The 25329-nt window shown below is 36.5% G+C and overlaps 1 protein-coding gene across 1 annotated transcript in view; it reads left to right on the top strand.

The window, feature by feature from the left end:
- LOC113504592 overlaps positions 1 to 25329 on the top strand; it is a 67674-nt gene that overhangs the window by 17494 nt on the left and 24851 nt on the right. The window contains exons 2-4 of the mRNA XM_026886969.1: positions 12047 to 12144; positions 15338 to 15428; positions 24514 to 24570. Of these exons, the coding sequence (XP_026742770.1) occupies positions 12074 to 12144; positions 15338 to 15428; positions 24514 to 24570 (219 nt within the window). The 5' untranslated portion in view covers positions 12047 to 12073. The remainder of the gene's footprint in view (positions 1 to 12046; positions 12145 to 15337; positions 15429 to 24513; positions 24571 to 25329) is intronic.

Here is a 25329-nt window from a genome sequence, read left to right as displayed (position 1 = left end):
TTTTCTCGATTCCACGCTTCGTAATGCGCATTGCGCCAGAGTTATTATTAAAGAAATATATGAGAGCATTACTTCTGTGTATTGTCTTATCGCGTAGATCAACAATCATGAACAATCAATCAAATGTATAGAAAGCTTTGATTAAGGTCTATTAATCTGGTTTTTCATCTGTTTCGAAAGTAAGTCGATTTCCCACTGTTAACTAAATGTGTTGAAAAGCAAATTGAACTATTGTTGACCTAACTTGTGCAGGTCATCAATTAATTAACAAACAGAACTTTAATTAAGCGAAAAGATATAAATATTCAAGAGCTTTTGAACTGACCCGTTTAATAAATATGAGTTCTCTAATTGGCAAGTGTTGGACTCGCGTTTGGACAAGTTCCAGATTCCAGTGCCACAAATGTTTGTGCGGTGAATCACTTGAAACCTCAGTCATTATACTGGACTAACCTATTTATTGGACCTGGCAGACAGCGTGACTTTCTATGCGTATAGCATATATAAATGCACAGCTTTAATTAAATTAGAAGTTATAATACTAGTTCAGTCAGTACGCTTGTTATTAATACATATTACGGAGTTATCACCAAATATTATTACAATTGATTCACGTCAAACATAATAATACGAATAGTTTATTAGCCTGCCTAGTACTGCGGCAAGTTGTCATAATAGAACATTGTTAGGCGATGAACATGTGATGAAGACAGGTGAATGATCGATGAATATAGTTTTCTTTAAGGCTGGCTACACGCATGCGCAGTACCGCTCGTCATGACAGTTGTCAATTTGCGCCTGAGGCCTTAGTACTCACTCTTGAAGCTATACTTTAGCAGTTGTGAAAGCGAGATAGTACAATACATGGAATATAATTGTGTCTCTCTTTTACATCTTCAACAGCTTAGTTTATAAAGTGGTGGTGGTCCCCTGACCACACCCTCGTGGGATCCAGGGCGCACGCGGCCTGTTGTGGGAAATATTGCCAACTTCATTGTAATCAGTAATTAGATGCCAGCGGCTGATTACCCGAGATCTGTATTGTGTTTACGATGAGAGATTTAAACAATAAACCTTCATGCTAGTTTGTTATATCCTTTAACTGAATCCAGGGAAGCGATAAGCACACTGTGTAACTAAATTAATGAAGTTTTTCTTTTTGTGTGTGCCTATACTTTTTGATAGTGAATTAAAACAATTGTTTAATCTACTTTATGCAAAGTAAACGTTATGTGGTGTGATAAGTAAAACTAACTCTACTAATCCAAATGACTCGCGAAATAAATAAGTACCTGTTATATTCGTAAAAATAAAACAAGTTCTTAAAATATTGGTGATATGTAAATTCTGTTGTAAGTTCGCATTTGTCTACGGGTGCCGTGTGCATGGGAACGCGGGGTCATGGCGCGGCGGTGCGCGCCCTCCGCCCTGCGCCTGCGCACCTGTCCGTCACGCTCCGCCCGCCGCACTTGACCGACACCGGCGGTGCCAAGTGCAATGACATTATGTTGCCTATGTACACTTGTAGAGCTACTTCATCTTCTAAGATATCTAATCGACTTTATTAGTAACCGTAATCGAATTCACTAATAAATACTCGACACTGCGTGAGGGGTCTGTTTTATTAAACATAAATCTGCGCAAAAACTTAATTGATAACGTATTTTATTAATCCGCATTTTGACACGATATGACAATATATTATGACTTTCTACGTCTTACTTATGTTTCTTTCTTGCTTATTATGTGTGTTAATAAAAGCTAGAAATATGCACATTAATGATAAAATTTATCGATTTTCTATTTTCGTAGTGTTTTATTGAGGCCAGCGTTGACCGTTATCGTTTATAGAGATGTAGCGAAAGTGCATCGACGCACGTCGCGTCGTGTCGCCCACTCTTATGTGATGGAGTCTTTAATAGGATAATTAACAAGATACCAGTCTTTGGTACTTTGTAATTAATTAGTGACAAGTACGGGTTAGGTGTTGGAGAAAATATTAACTTTCAAAGAAACCAGTCGCCGTGGTCTGGTTAGGAGTAAATGAAAGGGCGTAATGAGGGAGCGAGGATTGAGGTTAATGTCAGGGATAAGACAACGATCACATTCAGATCAAGGAAAAATAATATGGAATAAGCTCACTTTAATGGTTCTTCAACAACACACAATTTGCTCTAAGCCCACATAACACTAGTAGAGCTGACAGCAAATCATTTGTTTCTGTAAATGGAGAGATATTTATTAAAATTATCTCGGTGGTGAATGCTTGTGAATCTATCATTTAAGTGATGTCATCGCAACAGCAATGGTTGCAATACCCGAGCTTGCATAAGAGACCAACAATAATTCACAAATACATTAGCATTTGTATATTATCAATAAAGCGTTTGCATAACAGTTGGGCAGGATTGTAATGTTAGAGGTATGCTGGCTATTAATGCTCGCATTTCTATAAAAAAGTTTTCATACTTTTTTTTTATATATTGCGGCGAACATTACAGTATTAAAAAAAAACCTCTTAAAAAAGTTTTCAGTATTATCGTTTAACCCCGAAGCCAGTTATTTTAAATATTTCACACCTTCACTCGTAGCTCCTCTTCAACCAACTAAGTCATAAACATTTTATGAATTTAAAATGTGTGAACGTTACAATGTAGGAAACATTCGACACCTTCATAAGCTATATTGCACTTTTGAACTTTATCTAAGGTCACTGCCATGAAGTATGCTGATAACTGCCGACAGATGGCGGGCTTAATGATGTCAAGGCATAGATGGTACAATTCCTTACGTAAAAAAATTATCAAAAAAAAATCGCGAATGATTATTATTTACACTGTGTTGAATTTAATTGTTTTTATAACATTAACCGAGATATTCGCATAGTGAGCGGCTGTCTATAAGCCCGTCGTGCGTGACTCATCGATTGGCCCCGCACAGCTTGCAGCGCGTCCTCCGGCCGGCCGGGCCCCGGTCAAACCCAGCCCCTGAGCCCCGCCGCGAGAGCGAGGCGCCTATCGCGAATAACATCTACAGATATTGATAGCTTGCCTTATGGCACTAGCGACGTGTGCCAAATGCACCGTGAAATGTTACCTGCCGTATGCTTGTTTACGAGTTTCTATTTAAAGACCTTCCTAGTATAGCACAGTCTGTATGTCATCCTCAATCAAAACTATAAAATTGCACAAGTATTGTGCTTGATTTTAAGACGTGCGTGAAATTCTATTAGTTTTGTAGACATCAAGTCTCCCAACGTTTTTGAGCCTCCGGTATCCTACTTTTTTCAATCTATTATAGCACGACAAACAATTTTCCACTACGATTGGGAAATATGAACCCGACCCATTGAAAAACGTTTAAAAATAAAGAATAGTACATTTATCCTCGCATTAGCCGTCCGAAGCAACAGTCATGCGACAACGTCGATAAGGAAGAGTAATTATGTCGGAATTGTGAAGAGGAAATGATTTATGGGAGTATTAGGTTCAGTAGAGCGTGGCGCCCCCCTCCCCCTCCCCCTCCCGGGTCTCGGTGCTGCAGGTGCCGGCGCTGCGCGGTAATTACCCGGCACGGGCGCTGGTCACCGGCTTCCGTTCATTATGAATGACATTGAAGTTACGCCGAAACGGCCCGACGACACCTAGACAACAGGTTAGACTGGAGTCTTAAATGGGAATCATTGCTTTTCTTTACACAAATGAATAGAAAAGTATTGGACTCAATTCTTTTATTAGGAATTTGGGCGTAAATGAAACATCTGCCTATTTTATTACAGAAATACAGACTTTGATGAAGTATAAATTATAGATTTTAAATATGAAATTGCTGCTTGAAAAAGTGATAAATATATTAACAAGGCACGCTGTTGTACTGAATACGCTCGTTGTAAATAACCACTTAACAACTAATATACCAACATATTAGATTTAACAGAAAACGACAACCGACTCGCGAACATTCTGCAAAACCAACGAGCACACTTGATTTATGATGTTCTTAGCGTAAGACCACACAGAACAGCGCATCTAGTTAATCAAACAGTGTCGAAACACAACATTAGCGGGGCTTCTATGTCTCACTACTCAGCAATCGACATTTAAGTCGATGTAAATGAGAGATAGAATTCACCCACGCTATCTACCTTACAAGGTATAAGCACTAATGTGTTGTATTCTAATCATTCCGTTGTCTTGCGAAATATCTAACTTCTTCTTGAATTATTCATGGTTTTAAAACTAATTATTCACCTCAAGATACTTACTTAGATATTCAGAACTGTATTTAAATTATTAGGTAAGAGTAAAAGCAAATACCACGAGGTAGATAAACTGATTTGCTTCGTTTTCTAAGTAAATGGCATAAGTATAAATGTAACACAAACACACTTTGTGAGACCAATAAAGACTGGTTTTAATTCACAAATCATGGTTCTTCCAAACTTAAAGCAAATACAGTAAACAGAATTATACTTTGATTAGAATCTCGGAGTAATATTTAAGTATCATACAGACGGTGGCCGGTTATTATACCAAATAAAAAAAGATTAAAAACTGAACTTTCTTGCGCGCGGCCGCTTTGCCCTCGACCGGTTTGCGGCGCGGGCGCACTTTTGAATAATTTCACTTGATACCGTACGGAATTATTCCGTTCCGATGCTCCGCGCGCTGATATCTGGAGCGACGTATTCCAGAAACTACCAGATGAGAATTTTAATGCTGTTTATTGTCCTGTTAAGTTAGGGTAAGTAAGATACTTTATAAACAAAGAGAAAAATTTACATGTGACTTTGTTGTATGCACATGTTTTTGTTTTGTGTCATTCTGGCTATGGCTTGTCAAAATTTATATACTTTAATAGGAACTCGAACTAACAGTGGAGGTCGGACTTGCTACGTTACTTACTTTTAAAGATCTCTTTAATAAGCGCTTATCTTGAGGTTGTATTCCGAGTTAAAGCTTAAATACTTCTGACAAATATTTTTTACCGAACATTAGCAGCGGGAAATTTCAAAGATACATTTTAGCTGTCTTCTCTTTACTTGACAGTCTCGACTTTCAAAGCTCGAACCGATCTCTCGATGGAGACAAAAACCGAATAAATAAGTCGATCGCACATCACTTGGTTTTCTATATAACTCCGACAGATCCCGGGAAATAATAAAACCGATACATCACACGGATGTCTCGTCTGTCTGGGAGATGCATTAATCCCTAACTTATCGTTAGTTTCATGCAATAAACATGGCGGCTGTCCGCGATGATTTACGAGAGTGACGCAAGCGCAGATACTTGCAACACTATCCATAACGCATGCAGGGAATAGAGCCTTATAGCACTGTAGGTACTAGCTGTGTGGTCCGGTGTCAAATTTAATGCCGACCCCATTTACATTCTCGACCTCTTCTATAATAACTTTATGACCAAAAACCATGTTATAGACACATTTAACATTCTTTGTGTGAACATAAATTATCTATACGGTATTGCATAATTATTAGCAGTATCCTTAATTATTCTAAGACACCATAACGAAAGGTGATGAAAGCTAATATTGGAAACCTGAAATCGTGAGCTAGCGCAGTGATCAATGCGCAAATCTTTCTCATAAGGGGAGAGGCCTGTGCCCACTGCCCAGCAATGGAACGTAGATATCTATATAGGGTGGTATTATAATACATGCTTAAAATAGAGCCTATTTCTAATATCTCTAAGATTTATAGCAAGAATTAATTCAAATAAATTCATTGCCCGTATGTAAATATTATATAATTTATGCTCTGGTCGCTGCTGTATAAATAACACCAGCCTATGTAAGAACATTCGTGTACCTTAGACTTTTAAATTGTATATTTATGTAAATCCCAAGTTCCAATGTATTAAAGTGATAAATAACTGCGTTTGGTATGCGCATGCGCATCTTGTCTTTATCATCTAGATTCTACAAGAACTAGATAAATTGATTTAAAGTAGAAAACCCAAAAAGAGTAAATCCAAATGGAGTATTAAATAGTTATCTATAGGCAAGTATTTCTATTAAATAATATTTATTTTTTACAATTATACACAAATAGCGGTTTCTGCGTATAATGATATAAAAATAGAAAAGGTATACATCATTAACATAATTATTACTTTTTCTAATATTTTTATAATTCCTACATAACTACACTACATTGTTACATTAATATGGTTACTTGTATATCCTAAATCTACCAGTTAGAAGTTGGAAGGAATCTGTCTGCATATACTGACTTCGAAAACACTCGTGAATTATGAGCACATTTGCATCTGGACGGGAGAGGCTGGCTCGAATAGAACTAAACACGCTCTGCGGCAGTTATTTTTCCATACTAATTATATAAAGATCTATTTTGATGTTTTCGAAACGTGATATGAGAGGCAACCCTACAACTTGTAGCGCGCCATCCCGCTTTCACTCATGCAACAGTCTTACTGTAACAGATGGTGGCGTTTCTCCTGTTTGGTCCGTATGGCGTTTGACTGTTATACATATTTATATTATATTTGTTATATCGTCCAAAACGTTATCAGCACGATTTGACGGTCTGGTTACGAGGTAAAGACTACAATTGATTCTATCTTATTATGTAGGAACCTTAATGATATAATCTTGAAACTATATATTTACGTAGCTATAAAAATATTACCTTAAGTTCTTTTATCAGATATCCATGAACCGAAGTGTCATTTGTTTAAAATTAAGTTGTTTTCCAGCTGCATATTATTGCCATTTCAACATAGTTCTTTAACGCAAAAACTTCAACATAATCGTCCGAGATAAACTGACGATTACAGCTATAAATTGTTTGTTTCATGAATGTTATAACACACTAGCGCTGCACGCGGCTGCGGCTGGTATCAGCGTCTCAATAGCGCCGGCCTCCATTATCTGCGTATTATTATAATTTGACAAACACAGAACTTACAGCGTCATCTGGCCGCACTTACCGCAGGGCTGACAATCTCAATCATTTTATATTTTAATTTAATAACTTTTTAAACACAAATCGGGTCGGGTTGATTATTTTAAACAATTATCAGTTCAGTCTAAGGTCAGAAAGCATGATGAGCTCCACACAAACCTGAACAGAAGGCTTGTTAACTAAATTTAACAATGAAGCTTACCCTATTGTCCAACCAACCTACCTCACAAAAGAAATCACAGTAATAACATAAAGAAAATTATTTAAATTCTATCTTAACAGTTTTTTTCTACCTTATTAGGTTTTACTTTAGTTTATTATTCTACTTAGAATGATATCTATGAGACATCCCTGTAACATGTAATTACGTCGTCGGCGGCCGCGACTGGCCGCGAGCCATCAATCTGCCGCGCTGTCTGCACATGACGCGATTACTTGCGTTTTCATTATTGCCACCCCTAGCCTATCTCAACCATAGAAACGTTTGAAGAAAAAATAATCTGCTTATAGATTACTAATGGACATGAAATACATCGAATACAGTCGAGACTGAGGGACGAAAGTAATAAATACGTCTAGCCGATATTATCGCAGAAACGGTTAAAGATATCTGCAGCAAAACAACCAAGTTTAAAGTTATATTGATACCAATAATTTGTACTTAAAAGGCAAATGTTGATGAATATTTCCTGTGCCGTTAATGGGTTTTACAAGAATGATACATGCACATATAGCAAATGATACGTCCAAACCGGAACAAATAAACCATACGCACAGGTTGCGTGAGAGGATCGAATGCAAATCAGGTAATAACTTACATTATTATGCCAATTAGATGGCCATTAGAAATTTAAATAACTTGGTTTTATGGAATTCTTTTATAAACGTGTGTTTGTGACGATTATAGCTACGTTAACGTCCCGCACACGATGTTTTCCCAGAATGTCAAGTGTTTCGTCTTATCTACGTAGTTGTCAAGTATTTATGATTGTTGTAAAGCAGAGACAGTCTGTCACCACTCGGCCGACTACTAACAAGCGAGAACCGGGCTAATGTGTTTCTCATGCAATTTATAGTCGCGCCTCGGATGGGAAAACTGGACAAAAACCTTACCGGTTTCTACATAATATGCCACATTCATCCAAACTAATATTATAAATGCGAAAGTAACTCTGTCTGTCTGTCTTTCTGTCTGTCTGTCTGTCTTTTCTTCACGCCTAAACTACTGAACCGATTTGTGTGAAATTTGGTACAGACATAGTTTGAAACTTGAGAAAGGACATAGGATAGTTTTTATTACAAAAAATAAAAATAAAAAATAAAATTTATTACGGACATACTATATAATAGTGCCATCTATTGGTCAAATGTCGAGCTGTTCCTATGCTAAGTAGATAGATGGCGTTAATCGCGCAATGGTGTCATTACACGTGTTCGGTTCTTGTTATTGTTTTAATTCATCGGAAAATCCATCAGAAAAATGTAAATAAACAGTAAAAAGGTGTAAAAATAATAATATTAATATAATAAAAGTTTTACTACAAAGAAAATGCTCTAACGGAGTATAGATAATTCTATTAGTACTACGCGCAATGGTGTCGATCGTTACACGAGTTCGGTTCATGTTGTTTTAATTCATCGGAAAAAAGTAAATAAATAGTAAAAAGGTATGAAAAAAATAATAAAATAACATATAAAAAATATAATACTACTTTTAGTACAAAGAAAATGCCCGAACGGAGTATAGATAAATAATCCGAGTTGTCACTATGGTCGATAGATGGCGTTGGGATCGAAATAGATCGCGCTATGGTTTCGTTACACGCATTTGGTTGGGTATCGGCCGAGCGCTTCGGTATCGTCGTGGTAAAATTATATTGTCGGTTGTATGGTCGTTTATGTGGATTGGTCCTGTTTCGTAAATTCTAAATTGGTTCAAAAAGCTGAAGATTTTGTTTGTGTGTTTGTTTAAGCGCGATAATATCAGGAACTATGAGTCCGATTTGAACAATTCTTTCAGTGTTAAATAGAAAATTTAATGAGGAAGGCTATTGGATATATAATATCACGCTATTATTGATAGGAGCATAGCTGTAATGAAATGTTACGTAAAAAAAATATTTTTAAACTTTTAAGCGTTACAAGTAGCATACATACATATTTGATTCCGAACAAAGTTGCTTTTTACATAATTAAATAACAGGGAATATCTTAGGAGGAACTTCGCATCAAAATAATTATTGTTGTTGCGAAGAAACGATTCCAAATAATTGATTAAAGAAAATCTACTTTATAACTATGTTATATCATAACCACGCGGACAAAGTCGCGGGCAACATCTAGTAGTTAATAAAGTTACCGATATTTAGTATACAAAATTGAAGAAGAAATGGTAGAGCTTCCATTCCAGATATTGTATCATAGTTTAAATCTAGCATGAGATAGCAGAACCAATGTTCTCGCTTATAATAACTCGTTCATTCATTGTATTATGTTCACTGCTCAGCATATAATTGTTCATGTAGAGCCCTGGTATTAGAGGCGGGATGCCGGCGTAATGGCGGGTAAGTCACGGCGCGCTGCGCAGGCGAATCCACTGTCATTACAGGCACACGCCAGCGCCTGTCATAGCCGTCATTACGAACCGGAGCAGCCGAGAGGCACGCGAGGACGGGAGGCACAACAAACGTGTTATGTTTTGATCTCTTGAGGAAGATATGAGTGAATATTAAAATAACTTATTTAGAACTTGATAAAAATGCACTTTAAGAAATTAAGTATAATTCTTTGAATTTCTTTGCACACTAGTCTTCCCCTAAGAAAGTATTTAAACATAGCAATATTTACGTCAACTTAAAATTGGTCATTAAAATCGGTCCACCAGTTTTAAACATTCTGAAAAATACGAATTGATAACATCCTCTTTTCCGAAGTCAGTTGAAAATGAATTCCCATCAAGCAATAAATGGCTTAATTAATGAAGAGGAACATATTCACGTTTTAATGGTATAGTGAAGGCTTTTGATGAGATCCGCATATTATACAGTTTTACGATAGTCTGGACACACATATGAGGTAGCTAGCCTCCTTGCTCGCTACACAGCCTCTAATGAACTTCTCACAGTCCAAGCGCAGTTGTTTTCATTAACACGATCATCAGTCATCTAACGATCTGATAAGGCTACAGAGTCACGACTATTAAGGTTGCCAATCCAAAAATCAATTATAGAAACCATCAACTATGTGATCTTTCAGAGAGCATTAGTTATCTTGTAGGGTGTGAAAAATTATGCGGCAGCCGTCAGTGCGTAATGGGTGCATGTGATTTAGTCACATTGATAACAAAAACTTGCTCATAAGGCATCGGCAAAAAAATGTTACAGTATAAATTTGAGCACTATTGTCTTAAATATACATGATATATTATAAATTGATACTTAATGTACTAACGGAAACTATACCAGACAAAATAAGATTATTTCGAGCAGCGCATCTTTTCATCAATTCACATCAGAAAAACATCAAAATTTTATGATATCACTATCCTTCTTCCAGTCTTGTATAACAGCGGCTTGCGACGCAAACCATGACAGCCTATTGCCACCTCTATGAAAAGTAATATTATTGCAATTGTTGGAGCGTGACAGAAACTGCACGGCGGAGAGCGGCATCTCTCTTCCACAACTACAACTCTAAGTGTTAGTGGATGCTCTCCGGTGTCTCCGCCCTTATTATATGATAATGTTTCAAGTTCTATAACGTAAGACACTCTGCGTATGTTCTAGTCTGCGGGGTAATTAAAAAGCAAGCCACTTGTTTTTATTAGATAAAGTAAATGATACCAAACGACTTGTAACGGTTGCTGCAATAACCTTTAAAGAACGATTTTTATTTATATTATTTTCTAGTAATACACTTATGAACATTAATATCTTGTAATTTTTATCTCTACGTTGTTTGTAAAGTCACTGAAGTCTCTACTTAATGCAGAAGCCATTAAGGACTAGTCTGTAAACAGTATCCTTATTAATAGAAGTAGATAACATTAAAATAAATCATATTTTTTTAATATATGTCTTACATCATCCGCATATTAACAAAACAAACGAAACATTTAATTGTCCTTCAATTATGGTTCCGTATCGAATCGGCAATAGTTTGTTAATTCTTCAAAGGTTTAGTCGCCGACAAATTGTTTTTATCGTTAATTGTGCAAAACATTTGCCTCTTCACGCCCGCGATCACGCGCCGCCAGCACTCGACACCGGCGCGAATCTTTACACGCCAGTTACAAGGAAAAATACATTATATCTGATCTTGACTTACTTCAAAAGTTCGCAAAATCAGCTATTTTTGGCTTCTACATTAGTATGTTGTCCTTGACATTTACATGCTGGATCTATGAAAATCAAATAAGGAATAACTATAAACATTACTACCAAAGTACACTTCCACTCATGATAGTGAACAAAAATCACCCAATTTCCATCATCGTGCACATTGAAACGCATTGTACTTTATAAAAATGGAACACCACTAATAAAAAGTAAGCAAACACAATAATACAAACCTCCTTAGTCTACACTTGTGATCTTCTTGCACACGCATCGCTGCAGTTTTTGCAGCTCCTCGTTAAGCGCTACATCGCTCCACAATTTGTCAGCGTGATGTGCGGCGCACAGCGCTTGTCCGATACATTTGCATCGGGTTATGGACGCACACCGGTCTTACGTACTAACTACGCCATAAGATATTGATTTACTATGTTACGTATTCCTGTTGCTTCGTATGGATGTTTTCTTGCTGTGATCGTGCCTGCTCTAGGTACAGTTGTGGAGACGGTAAAATAACAGTTTGAGTTTATTAAAATCACGTGTTTATTTCCTCAGAAACAGAATGTATACACATGATTTTCAGATTCAATAAAATATCTAGAAAGAGTTTTTTTTTATTGAAGATTTCATTATGAAACATAGCGTTGAGCGTATGAGAAACATCAGTCTTATCGTTTATGTTTTTTTTATTTCTTTTACTTAATAAGTTAATAAGTGATATCTACCATTTCTTGCAATATGAATGTGTATGTTTGTTTGTCCTCAGATCACATGTGTTTAGCAGCGGCGCGCCATGTCTGCGGTGATGAGCACTCTGTCCATGATCAGCGGCACCCGGCGCGCGCACCGCAAGCTCGGATGCAGGTAACTAACAACGCTGAATAGATTTCCAGTTAGAAAGTGCTAGTTTTGAAAAAATCTTTTCTTATTATCCTGCTTATAAGGTTAATTTCATAGGTCTTTACGCAGTCAGTCAACGAGTCTTAAAAATGTTTCAAATCAGTTTTGACGTGGGATTCGCAATCCCAACTCGAACGTATTTTTTGTAATTATAGCCTGAGTGAGCGTGGGAGTTTCCCAATAAGTAGGATACCTTCGTTATGAGAGGCGGTCGGTCTCGGAATGTAGAGTATCGAGCAATTCAATTACCATAGCCGGGCGGTCATCGTCTGCCGCGGAGCGAGGCAGTCGGGAGCGCGGCGCGGCGGCGTGGGTGACACAACCCGCGAGCCGGGCTCACACCACGGCACCATGCACCTAATTCAATATTCGACGTATTCAACATTAGGCTGCGTTGTTGTCCACGTGATGGACTTCTTGCTCAGTGTTCTGTCGCAGTTCCGCAGCAGATTAACTGCTGACAATGTCCTATACCCAAAACGTATGTCGTTTAGACACCTCCTTTAGAAGTAGTTGACTAGTTATATTATATTCCACAGAGCAAAGAGTTTACTATACTTTAAAAGTTCTTAATAGGTCACCACAGAAAACATACTGCGAGCATTCGATACGCGCGTAGGACAAGCTTTAGGATGATCTATGGATGCTTGTTCTGCTGAAACTCCCAATACAGAAGGATTAAATTCCTTAGTGCGGAAGTGGTATTTAAAAAGAAAAACAGAATTAAAATTTTAGAATTTTAGTTGATACCTATATGCATGGAATATGTTAATTCCAGCGCTCAATCTCTTCATTGTAGCATTGAAGTGTACCTACACTTTAATTAATGAGATCAGTGGAGAGAGGGCCATTTTCTGTAATCTGGTACCTACACTAATGTAATTTGCCACATAAATTTAATTACAGTCACTCTTAACACATAACGGAACCAGGTTACAAGCGGATATGTAATAGTACTTATAATAATAGGCTTGAGCAGTAAAGCTGTCTGTTTCAATTATCAAAACTGTATTACGAGATAATTGTGTGATTGTTACAATTAAATGTAACCGATACATACAACATGTATTATATTCGTATTTCAGTTAAAGTGCTTCACCGGGATATGTGTAATGGTAAATAGAGTTATTGGTAATTATTTTAATAACTTTATTTGGATCCTTTGCCTGCTGAACTGCATAAGTATGTTCACTTATGCAGTTTGAGTGATTGATAGGTAATTAAATGTAATTCATACGTGAGTACATTATACATGTCGGCTTTTAGTATTGCCCAATAGCTGTTTACTAAGTAGGATATGTTAGGTGCAGTGCGGTTTCATTGTATTGTGTAATAATCAAAGGTAATTTTGACTTTTTCTAAAATAAGCCTATTTTTCCCACGTCTAACTCTGGAAATAACGCCCAGGTGTTACCTTAAACAAACTCGTAGTCAGATGTTATTTTTCGAATCAAATTCATTCATTCACTCAAAAAAAAAACATAAATAAACGTTAAGTATTCTAGTCCCACGACAAATAATTATCCACGACGAGAAATCTGTCTGAAGCGGCGCGCGGTGACAGTTCCCAGGTTGACACTTCAAGATACATTAATTACATATTATCTACTGTTACATTATCATATTCATTCGAATTTTCTCAGAAACTGTATAAGTTGTGCAACACAGTATAACACAAACTGGATTGTTCTGACTAAACAATGACGTGAGACTAATTATTCTATTTATTTAAGTTTAATTAAATAATTCACGTAATATTATGTAGCGACCTTGCTTCTCATGGTTATGTTTTATGTAATTTGGACTTATTTTTTTGTCACGATATCAATGGATATAATCATATTTGCGTAACAACAGTTTTCAATTACAATAGTTTTTATAATCATGCCTTTTAGAACATGACATGGTTATGTTGACTTATGATTTCGCAGATCAAGAAAAAAGATTCGAGTTATATGACACTTGATATAAGTCTTGTGAAAAAGTCGCAAAAAAAGAGGCAGTATCACCTTTTACAAGTATCGATCGAGTTGCAAAGACCTTTTAATTACGTATTTTTGTCTCAGTGTTTTTTCCTCTAACACACTCAGCCACATCACTCCAATCTGATCAGTCAACTGTCAAGGCACCACCTACACCAAAACAATAGTCTTAAATATTCAAATGTAATCGTCGATGTATAAAGCTTCCATTAATTACTCCTTTGTAATTAGTTATAGCGCTGGCAACACCAATGCCGTTTATTTATGTTTACATTTGCACAAATTAGCTTTGTTTTGACATTCACAATAACAAGAGCTTCTGTTTCAAGGGCCGCGGGCGGGTGGCCGTCAAATGATACAACTTTAAGTATTACTGTTAGGTGACTAAAGTCAATACAAATTGTATCTGCAACAAATATGATGAGAACTATTTTACAGGCTTAAGCTTAAAAATATATGAAAGGCGACGTTGAAATCAACGTGCTTCATTGTACTTAATCGTTGACATCTCAAGTTCTTTTAAAGCAAAACTACTGTTAAAAAAAACTTATGTACGCCATAAAAGTTTCATTTTATACACGCTATAAAATGAAACAAAGAAATAAGATCCGCCCAGTAGCTAAACATCAATCTATTAAAATCTTTGTAACTTTATAATGTAAGCGGATATGAACACGGAACAGAAAATATCAAAAACCACTTACTGAACGACCTTCGAGGACAGATTACACAATGTTTGTAACAACCTTCCTATCATTACCACGAGCTTACTGTCACGTTACAATAAAAAGGCTTAAGAGATTATTAGTATAGGTAAACATATATTCGATGCAAGATTTTTTAGATTTTTCAACGCGATTACTCAAAAATTCCTTTCTTATTTATTTATAATCATCGTCCTTGCCTTTTCTCACCCACTCAATTGGTCGTCCATCAATGGAATTTATTTATGTTCTTGGTTAATGTGCATTTTATTTAGTTTATCATTTTGCCAATCCATTTGGCGTATTTGACACCTTGTACCCTAACACCGTATGCACTGCTGCAATTCTATGGTGTACAATAAAAAATATTCTAATCTAATCTATTTGGTTCCAAACGCGTCTTTGTCGCCTCTCATAATCGAATAATTATAGATTATCCAATGTGATCGACCTTTGTTATGTTGTCCACAGCGGCCGCAAGTCGGGGCAGTTCTCGGACGCCGGCGAGGACCGCTCCCGCAGCCACCATGACCTCAACAATCAGCAGCGGTCAGCCTCACTGGTGAGTCAACACACGTATATTCACCTTACCAAACACTACAAAAACTACACTGTACTGAGGTCACCACGCCAAACCCACCCTGCGCGTCGTGTCGCGGGTTCAATCCCCGCATAGGACAAGCATTTGTGTGATCCACGAAAGCTGGTTCTGAGTCTGGGAGTCTTTGTGCATGTTAGATGTATGTTTGTAAACCCCCGCGACACAAGGATTAAATTCCTTACTGCGGGTGTCGTTTTAAATAAAGAAAAAGAAAGAACTATTGTTCATATGTTTCAAGTGAGATAGTCGAACGAATACAATTAGATCAAAACCAAGCTTTAACATATTCAAGATCATTCTGACAGCCTATAAACCTGTGACTCAATAGAGGCAATAACTATCAAATGGATTTGAATACCCGACCTCTAACCACTTGTCATTAATAGGGATCCAGTTACTCACATACTACAACTGAGGTTCTAAATACACGAAACTCAAATTCCTTACAATACCCCTGACAACTTGGTATTTCGCTTAATGATCCCTATAATTTGTACCTGAGCTGGACTATTCCGTTAGACTAATGAACATAATACGGAGAGATATACCACTGAACAAAAATATCAGAAATCTTACTCCAAATAAAGATTTTAAGATGCTTCTTTTTGGACAAAAGTAGTTTCGTTCAGTTTTGTAAATGCTTTGAAAGTACACGATATCTGCGGATAACAAATCACAAAGGCTTTGTTTGGAAGAATGCACTGTAATATTGCTTAACCCTTGAAAACTATCCTCGTCTCCATATCCTGGCCTTCTGTTATGCATGCTCGCAGTACAGGCCCATTGTTAGTGCAGTGCGTAGGCGCGGAGCACGCCCCCGGCGCGCGCACGACCACATCCACGTAATTGACGGGTCGGACTCGCGCGGACGTCGGGACGGCGGCTCTTTGTACCACCACCAGTTTGCTTTCATTATATAAATGAGGGTATTGTGATGATCCCGGATTATCTTCGGATATCTCCGACCATGTTTGTTAGTTTAGTCACTGTATGTATGTGCTGTAGTCTAGGTAGAATATATTAAGGGAGAATGGTATCTGGAGATCTAGATCTGTGCGTTTATATCTGAGATGATGATGGACGATAGCCTTAAAGGGTATCGTGGAAGATTACTTGAATATGCATGTTTTTTTCTAATCTGGACTCTTTACTATGGATGTGAAGTGCAATGGTTCATGGTTCAGATGGTAAGAATACTGCCAGCTCTTCATTCTTTAGTCCACTACCACCAAATAATGTCCAACAATCTAATTTCGTGTTTCGTTATGCTTTGTTTCCCGTTTCACGATTATTCCAGGTTTATTTTAATTCTACAATCTACATAATTGTCTGTCAAATGAAAGTGGAGCAGTAAACTCCCTGTGCGGCGCTGATCGGTTACCAAACGCCATTATTATTGACGGCAGGCCGACAGCCGGCATGAATCGCCTCGCGTTAGGGATTTGACTCTCTGTGGCGCTGTCGTAATACGAATACATTACATTAACATTCGCGTGATGCAGCCATTTGCAGGGATTGTTTATGACTGCGATAGCAAAATGGCTATTATGTTTTGTTGCTATAAACTGAGAAACAATTTATTTCATTTATTATTTATGATGCGGTATTGATTTGATAGCTGATAAAGGTGCGTATTTTGTAGGTTTGTGACATCTACCTAGAGTACCTAGAGACAAATCTTTGCAACATTTCAATTGCAAACTGAAGGGAATTCCTAACTCTTTTGATCTGAAGGACATACTTAACTCTCACAAAAATATATAATTAAATTGTCAAAAATGTACACAGGTTGTTTGTTGTCACGCAAAATGGTAATATCACTATCATTATTACGTAAATAATGCACAATTTACATTCACAAACGTGCCTGTGTACGTCCAGGTGACATGTGTAGCACATTAGTGTTTAATAACAGTTTCAATGTCACTCACGAGCTAGCTGCGCCCGCGCCGCTATGTGTGTGTTGTTGGTGACGCAGCGGGTTGCGCTTGCGCATTTCTCTGAACAACACTCTTACTTTCTAACAGCTGGTAATTGGCATGTGTACGATTTGTTATGAATGTGTTATTATTGTTTATTGTATTGCGTGGTGAGTAAACTGAATTTTATGAAAATAAATGATTTTGGCCTGACGTTTGTCAATATAATTACAAAAGTCGTGATGCTATATTTAAAAAGAGTAATGTTTTCTTTTTCAAATTAAACGATTTAAAGTTATTAAGTATAACCACCAGTCTCACAACTATAGGATGAATTATAATTACAAACTACTTACAATACAATTTCTTACATAGTAAGGCCTGCTAGAAACGTAGCGACAAATGCGCCCTCAGGCAATTGTTACATTACTTCTCACGTTGGCGAATAAATCAACACTGTCCTACACTAGAACCCTCAGGGCGTCCTCACTGTGCGCGGTGTAATGACTGAGCCATAAAATAGGCTGAACGTCGCCCTTCCCTGTCGATACAGGATTATATCCTTCATAACTCAGGCACAGGGAATTGGCTGTCCAGCAAAGTGTCCGCGAGAAAGGCTCGGTCGTAATGGCTTTTGGCTTGTGAAGACAGTTAGGCTAAACGTCCATCATTAGTAATGTTTGATACCATTTTATCGAAATAAGCACCAAATATATTTTTAAACTTCTGTTATTTCTACAAGCAAGTAATACTGTCTAAACATGTTATGGTAAAAAATAGGTTAATGTAAAATGTATAGAGATTCGAGTCACGTCAACATGTGTACAAACCTTCGCATTGCGTCGTTTTCACACATAATGATCATTGCGATAGCAGGCCACGTATAAAGTGAGTTAAATGTATCACATTCACAATATACAACCGTTTCAAGTGTAGAACATGATCTCTATAAAATATCGGATACAATTACGTTGTGCAATATAAAAATATTCTTTTACAAGTACCTTGAACAATTTACAATTCAATTTAGGTTCTGTTCACATAAATATTAGACCTTATTCATAGTGATGAATAAGGTCTGAACCCACACTTTTTAGTTTTTAGAAATCCTTGGATTTACTGTCAATTAAAAAGTAATAATTGTAGGTATCACGGAGATTTCAAAAATATATTCGAATCGTATTTTTTATTGGAATTAATGAAAAGGGGCTGAGATAATGACATAAAAAATGGTGAAATTTTTGGAGGGGGCAATGAATGTTGCTTTTCTGGATCATGTGTACTGACAAGTGATGTTACAAGAGATCCAATCTTCATAGTATACCATTAACATCTTAATTTATAGTTACTCACATTTTTGTGGTTGCTTAACTAAAAACATATTTTTTAACCTATCATGACCGCATCTTATTTAATTTCGTAGGTATGTGCACTTAAATAAGATAAATGAATGGTTAAATTCCGTCTCTTAAAGTCCGAGCTTATTATGGTGAACAAGAAATTATGAACAGCAAATGACCAGCATAATTGATAACTGCACACAAGCTCAATCTCTGCATTGCTTTTAACGGGCACTTTGCCATAAGAATCAATCAGGCATAATACCTCCTTTAATTTACTATCAACTAGCTGTTGTCCGCGACTCCGTCCGCGTGGACTTCAGTTTACAGAGCGCGTTAGTTACCGTTTCAAAACTGTACAATTACAGCCCCCTACCAATAATTCAGTTATTTTAGCTGGAAAGCGAGACAGACATCCAATCCGAGATACTTTCTTTTCGCATTCAGAAATAGTTGATCATATGGATTAGATAATTCTTAAAAAAAAAACGTAATTTATTATTTTTTCTTTATACATATAGTGGATACGTTGGTATCTTGAGACTGAGACTTGAGACTGACCTGAGGACTTGCAGATTTGTGGTCGCCGCAAGGGCTACGGATGTAATTAAAGCTGTAGCCTTCAGACAGCTCAGACAGCTTTGATGCACTAATAGCTTGTTTACACCATGTAATCACAGTAATGCTGACTCTCACGTGTAGGGCTGCCACTGATTAAGGTTCCTTAGGCTACCACACCATTAATTTCTATAAACTATACATTTAAACATGCATTATATTAACGTCAAACCAATGAATGAATGATGAGGTAAATGAAATAATTTCTAAAAGTTTTATTGGTTATTTTGCATACTCAACACAGCAAGCAATAGGTACTTGTTTATCATTGCCTAAATACGTATTTTTTATGAATAGTTCACAGGTATTTTATTATTAATCGTTTCAACGTCAATGTTTTGTCAACCCTACGAAAGATGCACTCTAGTCATATTCACAATGTAACGTGTACGTAGTTCGTCCGGCACCCACACGACGATGCGATTGCAATCCGCTGTCAGTAATGGTGTCAAGACCGTCCATCATGTCAGATAGTATATTATATATACGTACTACACAAACGCATAGACCGGAACTAATATAAGCTGAGCACGCAAACTGCGACTGTGCATGACCTAGGGCATGAACCCGTGACTTGGTATAACTTCAAACACTATATATAACAAATATAATAGCAATTTAATGCTTAGCTTGATAAGAGACAGACACCCGAAACAAACGCAGTTTAAAAGGAGGTTCGTTGATAGATATTTACTACAAAGAAATATTTTTACGAACTTTGTCATAAGGCAGTACGAACACAACACTTAAGACTAGTATTAACCCTGAGCAGTATCAACTTCCTCCTCAACACCGCATAACAGCCAGGTAATAACCCTCGCGTCCTGGGCGTGTCCGGGCATCACTATTTGCGATACATTACAGCTCTCGTTAGTAATTACATCAACTGTTTAACGATGAACTGACAGCCTAAGTAACTGTCGCCAGCTGATAAACTGCGATTAATTTTGTCAGCTGCCACACGATGATTATTAATGCTAAGAATTTGATTAAGTACGAGGACCTACTCTTCGTTTACGTCATTGGCAAGGTAAGTTTGTAAAAGAGATTGCACAGATAGACGAGTGGTGTGACGTGTCGCAGGTTCGATCTCCGCGCAGGACATGCATTTCTGTAGTCCTCAAACGCTTGTCCTGAGTCTGGGTGTGTCATGAGCAAAATGTTGAAATAAGATTAATTAAGAATAATAATATTTCGTTGCAGGTTCTAGCATTAGGGTTTACCATGTAATGATAGTTTAAGGTTTTAAATAAATAAATTATTATTATTATTATCCCAAAAGAACCACTGATTATACTTTCGGTTTTCGTTTCCCCAATTACTAGTACAACAATTCGGAAAGTATTCTGTACATGTCTTTAAAATAGACGTAATAAACATTAAACATGAATGCTTGCGACATAGCACAGTGACAAGCACTGGGTGGGAAAAAAGGATAAAAATGTAAAGCGCGCGCACAATGTCTCCCGCTGCCAGCGCCCTGCCTGATGGATTGTTTAGAACTAACTAACCTGACATCAAGTGACGTGCGCACTGAGCAGGCTATTTCCCTCATACACACTGTGGTTTAGAAATCACATTAGACAAGAAAAAATCTCGTTACGGATTTTAAAAAAGCTTTAATGGACCAACTATCGTCAAGCACCCGGAAGTGTCCGCGATTCTTCAAATGTTTCGAAGACTGACAGAGAAACTGAACTGCGCTAGAAACCAATTAACATTCCTGCGCCAATACGACGCGATCTGGAAAAAATAATTCATAATTATGTAATTATGTCAACTACAGATGCATTGACAGAGGTAACGTCAACAGACGTTAAATAGGTTTGATAAACTGCTTACAGATTCTATAGAACTATAAAAATAAAGTAGTATTCTGAATAACCATAATGTTAAAAAAAGAAAGAAAAAATATCAGTTTAAACATAACTATGAACGTTTCGCGAAACTATTGATTACTTGATGCCTAACAAGCTTATTAACATCATGCTATAAAATATACCTAAATTATCCAACTACTTAACTGTTTACAAATGAACAGATGCGTTAAAAGGCGCTTGTATCACAAATCTGCCAATAAGAATATATTAACAAGCATTCTTGTTATCATACATTTGTATGTCGTATATGGAGAGGGTTTAAGTGTAGGACTGGGAGCGCAGCTGCCGTGCCGTCGGTACTCCGTCTGTTAGCTATATCACCAGTAAATTGCTCGCATTAGCGGCGGACGGAGGCAGGCGGAGGCAGGAGGCGACGGGCGGCAGCGCAGTCCCACAAACGTACAATTATCGGACATGTTCATTATCGCTACTAAAACAAAGTTAATTGAATCGCGTCGCGCTCCGAAGCATTTGCAAAGCTTGTTCATATTTATAATTGAAGAAATAAATGGTTTAACATGAATGGACTTACTAAGACTTGATGCACACTGAAATATAAACGAATATTTATTTTTAAATAAATATAATAAAATACCAAGCAGGAAACATATTTATTTGATTTTCAACACAACTATATTGCCGAACTAATTTACTAATTTAAGCAGGTATCGTTATGAGTATTAACTGTAGCGCAGCGCTCGTTACATCTGAGTATGAATTGATTTATTCACTCGGCTGCAATCTCGGTATTCTGATAACATTGAACATAAATACCTTCCAAACAAACTACCACGATACGTGTATATTACAAGCAAGAACCTCTTACGACTTCATCATTTAAATAAACGCATCAAAAACTTTCTATATTTACGTAAGATAAAGATGCAAACTATTAAAATAACAAAGACCGTCATTACTGTCTTATTAATTTCCGCAGTAATTAATAAAGAGAGAGCGTTTAATTAATATTAAACCTTAATAAAAAATATTTATTCGTATGATTATTTATTTTTATTACTGAACATGTAAATGCTTCCGTTGTAGAATTACATACATAATGTATCCGACGAGAAACATCATAAAACTGTATGTGTTACTTTTTTGAACTAGTTTTTGCAATGTCTTGTAAGGAACCACAAATAGTGAATTTTTCAAGATCTATCTTATCAGAGAATCCTTATTTTCTACCCGATATAGACTCGATGTAGTTTAGTTAAATATCTTAGTTGTTATACTGGAAGAAAGGAAGAAATTGCACTTAAAAAAACGGTTTTATATTCATTAAGGTACTTAAAACATTCTTATTATAGAGAATCTAAAACTGTTTTTTATTCAAACACAAATCAAATAAAAAAACTAGGTACTAATTAATTTTAATGGCAACATTATTTTATTTGTAAGCCCTCGTTTTTCATTTATTTTTGAGTTTGTAAACAAAAATATTTTATGCAATACCTATCTGCGTTGCGACGAGATTCATTTGCTTTCCATCATATTCGGGAAGCAACTACAACCGATAATCTTAGTAATGAAGCCTGACCTTCCGACCACTGACTGTTTAACTCTAAACAGTTTTACCTGCGTTTCACTAATTATGTTAGGGTAATTAGCAGGCTCTACGGAAGGTCACTAAGTATCGAGGTCGATCAAGATTGAAGAATAGAAAACAAACAGGAAAGAATATTCTTTTAAACAATTTACCGCGACCTGTGTCTAGTATGTGGGATTGTATCCGATATCCCTTTCTAGTGTAAAAGCAATTGCCAAAAGCCAATGTGGGTATAACATTGTGTTTTTAATAAGTAGTAAGAAATGCGAAACTAATATTTTCTGACTAAAATTTTTTCACTGTAATTCGTTTTTTTTTCGGTAATGGTGATATAAATACTATGAAGTTTAACAAAATTATACTTAACAACAAAATAATCTGCATTGAGGTGTTTAATCCTTGTGTCGCGTGTGATTTCACAAATATTCAAGTCGCATACACTGAACCACCCACACTCATTTGAGGATCACACAAACACTGATCCTGCGCCAGGATCGATCCCGTCCGGAAATTGGGTTTGATGCGAAGGCGCAAATTGGGTTTGATGTGACTCCAACCACTCGATTATCTGTGCAATATAATTTATCTGCGGTAATAGTGTGAACAAAATAACTGTATATGAAAAATTTGTCGCTACATTAATTACGGTAATTATACCTATTTACCGAGCTATATAAATAATGACTAATATAATCTTAGCAATTAACCGCACCGCTTAATAGCCCTCGCAGTGTACCAAGTGTAGCTTCGTCTTCTGCTAGTTCGTCGCGTGTAAGTCCGTCTTGGGATCATAATTCGGTAACACGCCCCCTCTGAGTACCCCATGCGAAATGTAACCGTTAGTACCACTTGATAAAAAAGTCAGAAAAACAATGCTTATTTAACGTTAAGATTAATGATCAAATATTTTTAAGACATTTACAATAAACAATATACTAAACAAATAAATGTTTATTGTGATAACTGATCTTTATATACAGTGGTTCATATTAGATACAGGTTGATATTTCTGCTAATTACTACTTTATCCAATTATTAGAAAACAGTTAATGACTTCATGATTCTTTTAGATTATCATAATAATGAATTATATTCAATAATAATTTTAAAGTTCATCTATTACATAAAGTTATTGTAATGATCCTTCTGCCTGTACTGCCCGTTGTTGAACACACGTGCGCGTGCGCATCGATCGTGATCTGTAAGTCAGTGTTGCATGCACGACGTACAGCCGCATATTGGATGCATTGATCATGAATACTTGTATGGACCTCTTAATCTAACTGTACTCTCAACATTGTATGAAATCTAATAAAGCAAACATGTCTGAACGTTGTAGGGTAAAAAGTAAGGCTTCGTTTTAAACTTGTAATTCTTAGGATTCCCAAAGAGTAAAATGGATCCCGTATCTCGTTCTATGATAGCTAGATAGTCGACATTTTCGCGCAACGTATTTGTCACACACATTTATGTTTAACCAATTTACTCGGGGCTCTAGGCGTCGAGAGTCCGACTTGCACTTGACCGGGATTGTTTAAGCAACTATTACAATTATTATTTATAGATTTGATATATTACTTTTCATTAAGAAACACATTGAATGTATAAAATTTCAAGAGTCTTGAAAGTTGATCGAATGCAGCACACTTTACGTCATCAACAATTATTGTCTATTATATATATACATATATTATATTAGTATTAATTAATTATTCTAAACTTTCGTTTTATTTGTTCCAGCAAACCCTGGAGGCGGGTGGCGGCGGGGTCACCAACCTCGAGAGCCTGGAGGCCAAGGTCAGTGACCCACATGTCAACTTACACATCTACATTTCTATGTAGAGCAATATTACGATGCCATAGTTATTCATTCTAGAAGTTTCAAATTTTAAAATCCGAACATTTTTTTATTTTTTTAATATGATTGTTTTACCTTTGATGTCTATTCTCATTAATTCTCTGACCGCTATATCTACTTTAGTTGCCAAATAACAGTCATTCGCAAACACGATTATAATAACATAATGACAGTTCCACACGCACAAAGGCTATAATTTAATTACACTCGTACATGATCCATCAAACTTATTAAAAGAGATTGTTACAACTTTCATTCGATTTCCGATTCAAAATAAATCAGAGAGCACGCACTTACAACATAAATAACGATGCTTATAACATAGGAAGTTGTAAATTATATTAAAACTATTTTAAAACGTCATGAGATGTAAAATATGGCCTAAGTCTCTATTTGTTTAATGAAGGATCCCACTTATCTATTGAATAACATAAGGTTGGTGCTTCATTATAAATAAACACGATACATTATTCTTGATGAAGTGTACACTTTTCATGATTAGATGAACATAAGAAATAAAAACAATAAGATCAAAACGCGAACAAAGAAACATACACAGATAGACCGGCAGTAGCGCATTGTCCGTAACTCCGATGACTAATCTTAATAAAGCTGTATATATGATAACAATATCACGGAGCAAGAGACTTCGCAAAGCAATAAACTTGCAACAAAGGTATAACGGGACCCTACGAATG

This window comes from Trichoplusia ni, chromosome 22, assembly GCF_003590095.1.
Source record: "Trichoplusia ni isolate ovarian cell line Hi5 chromosome 22, tn1, whole genome shotgun sequence".
Classification (NCBI taxonomy): domain Eukaryota; kingdom Metazoa; phylum Arthropoda; class Insecta; order Lepidoptera; family Noctuidae; genus Trichoplusia; species Trichoplusia ni.
Note: the sequence above shows the minus strand (reverse complement) of the source record. Positions and strands in the feature narration are given on the sequence as shown.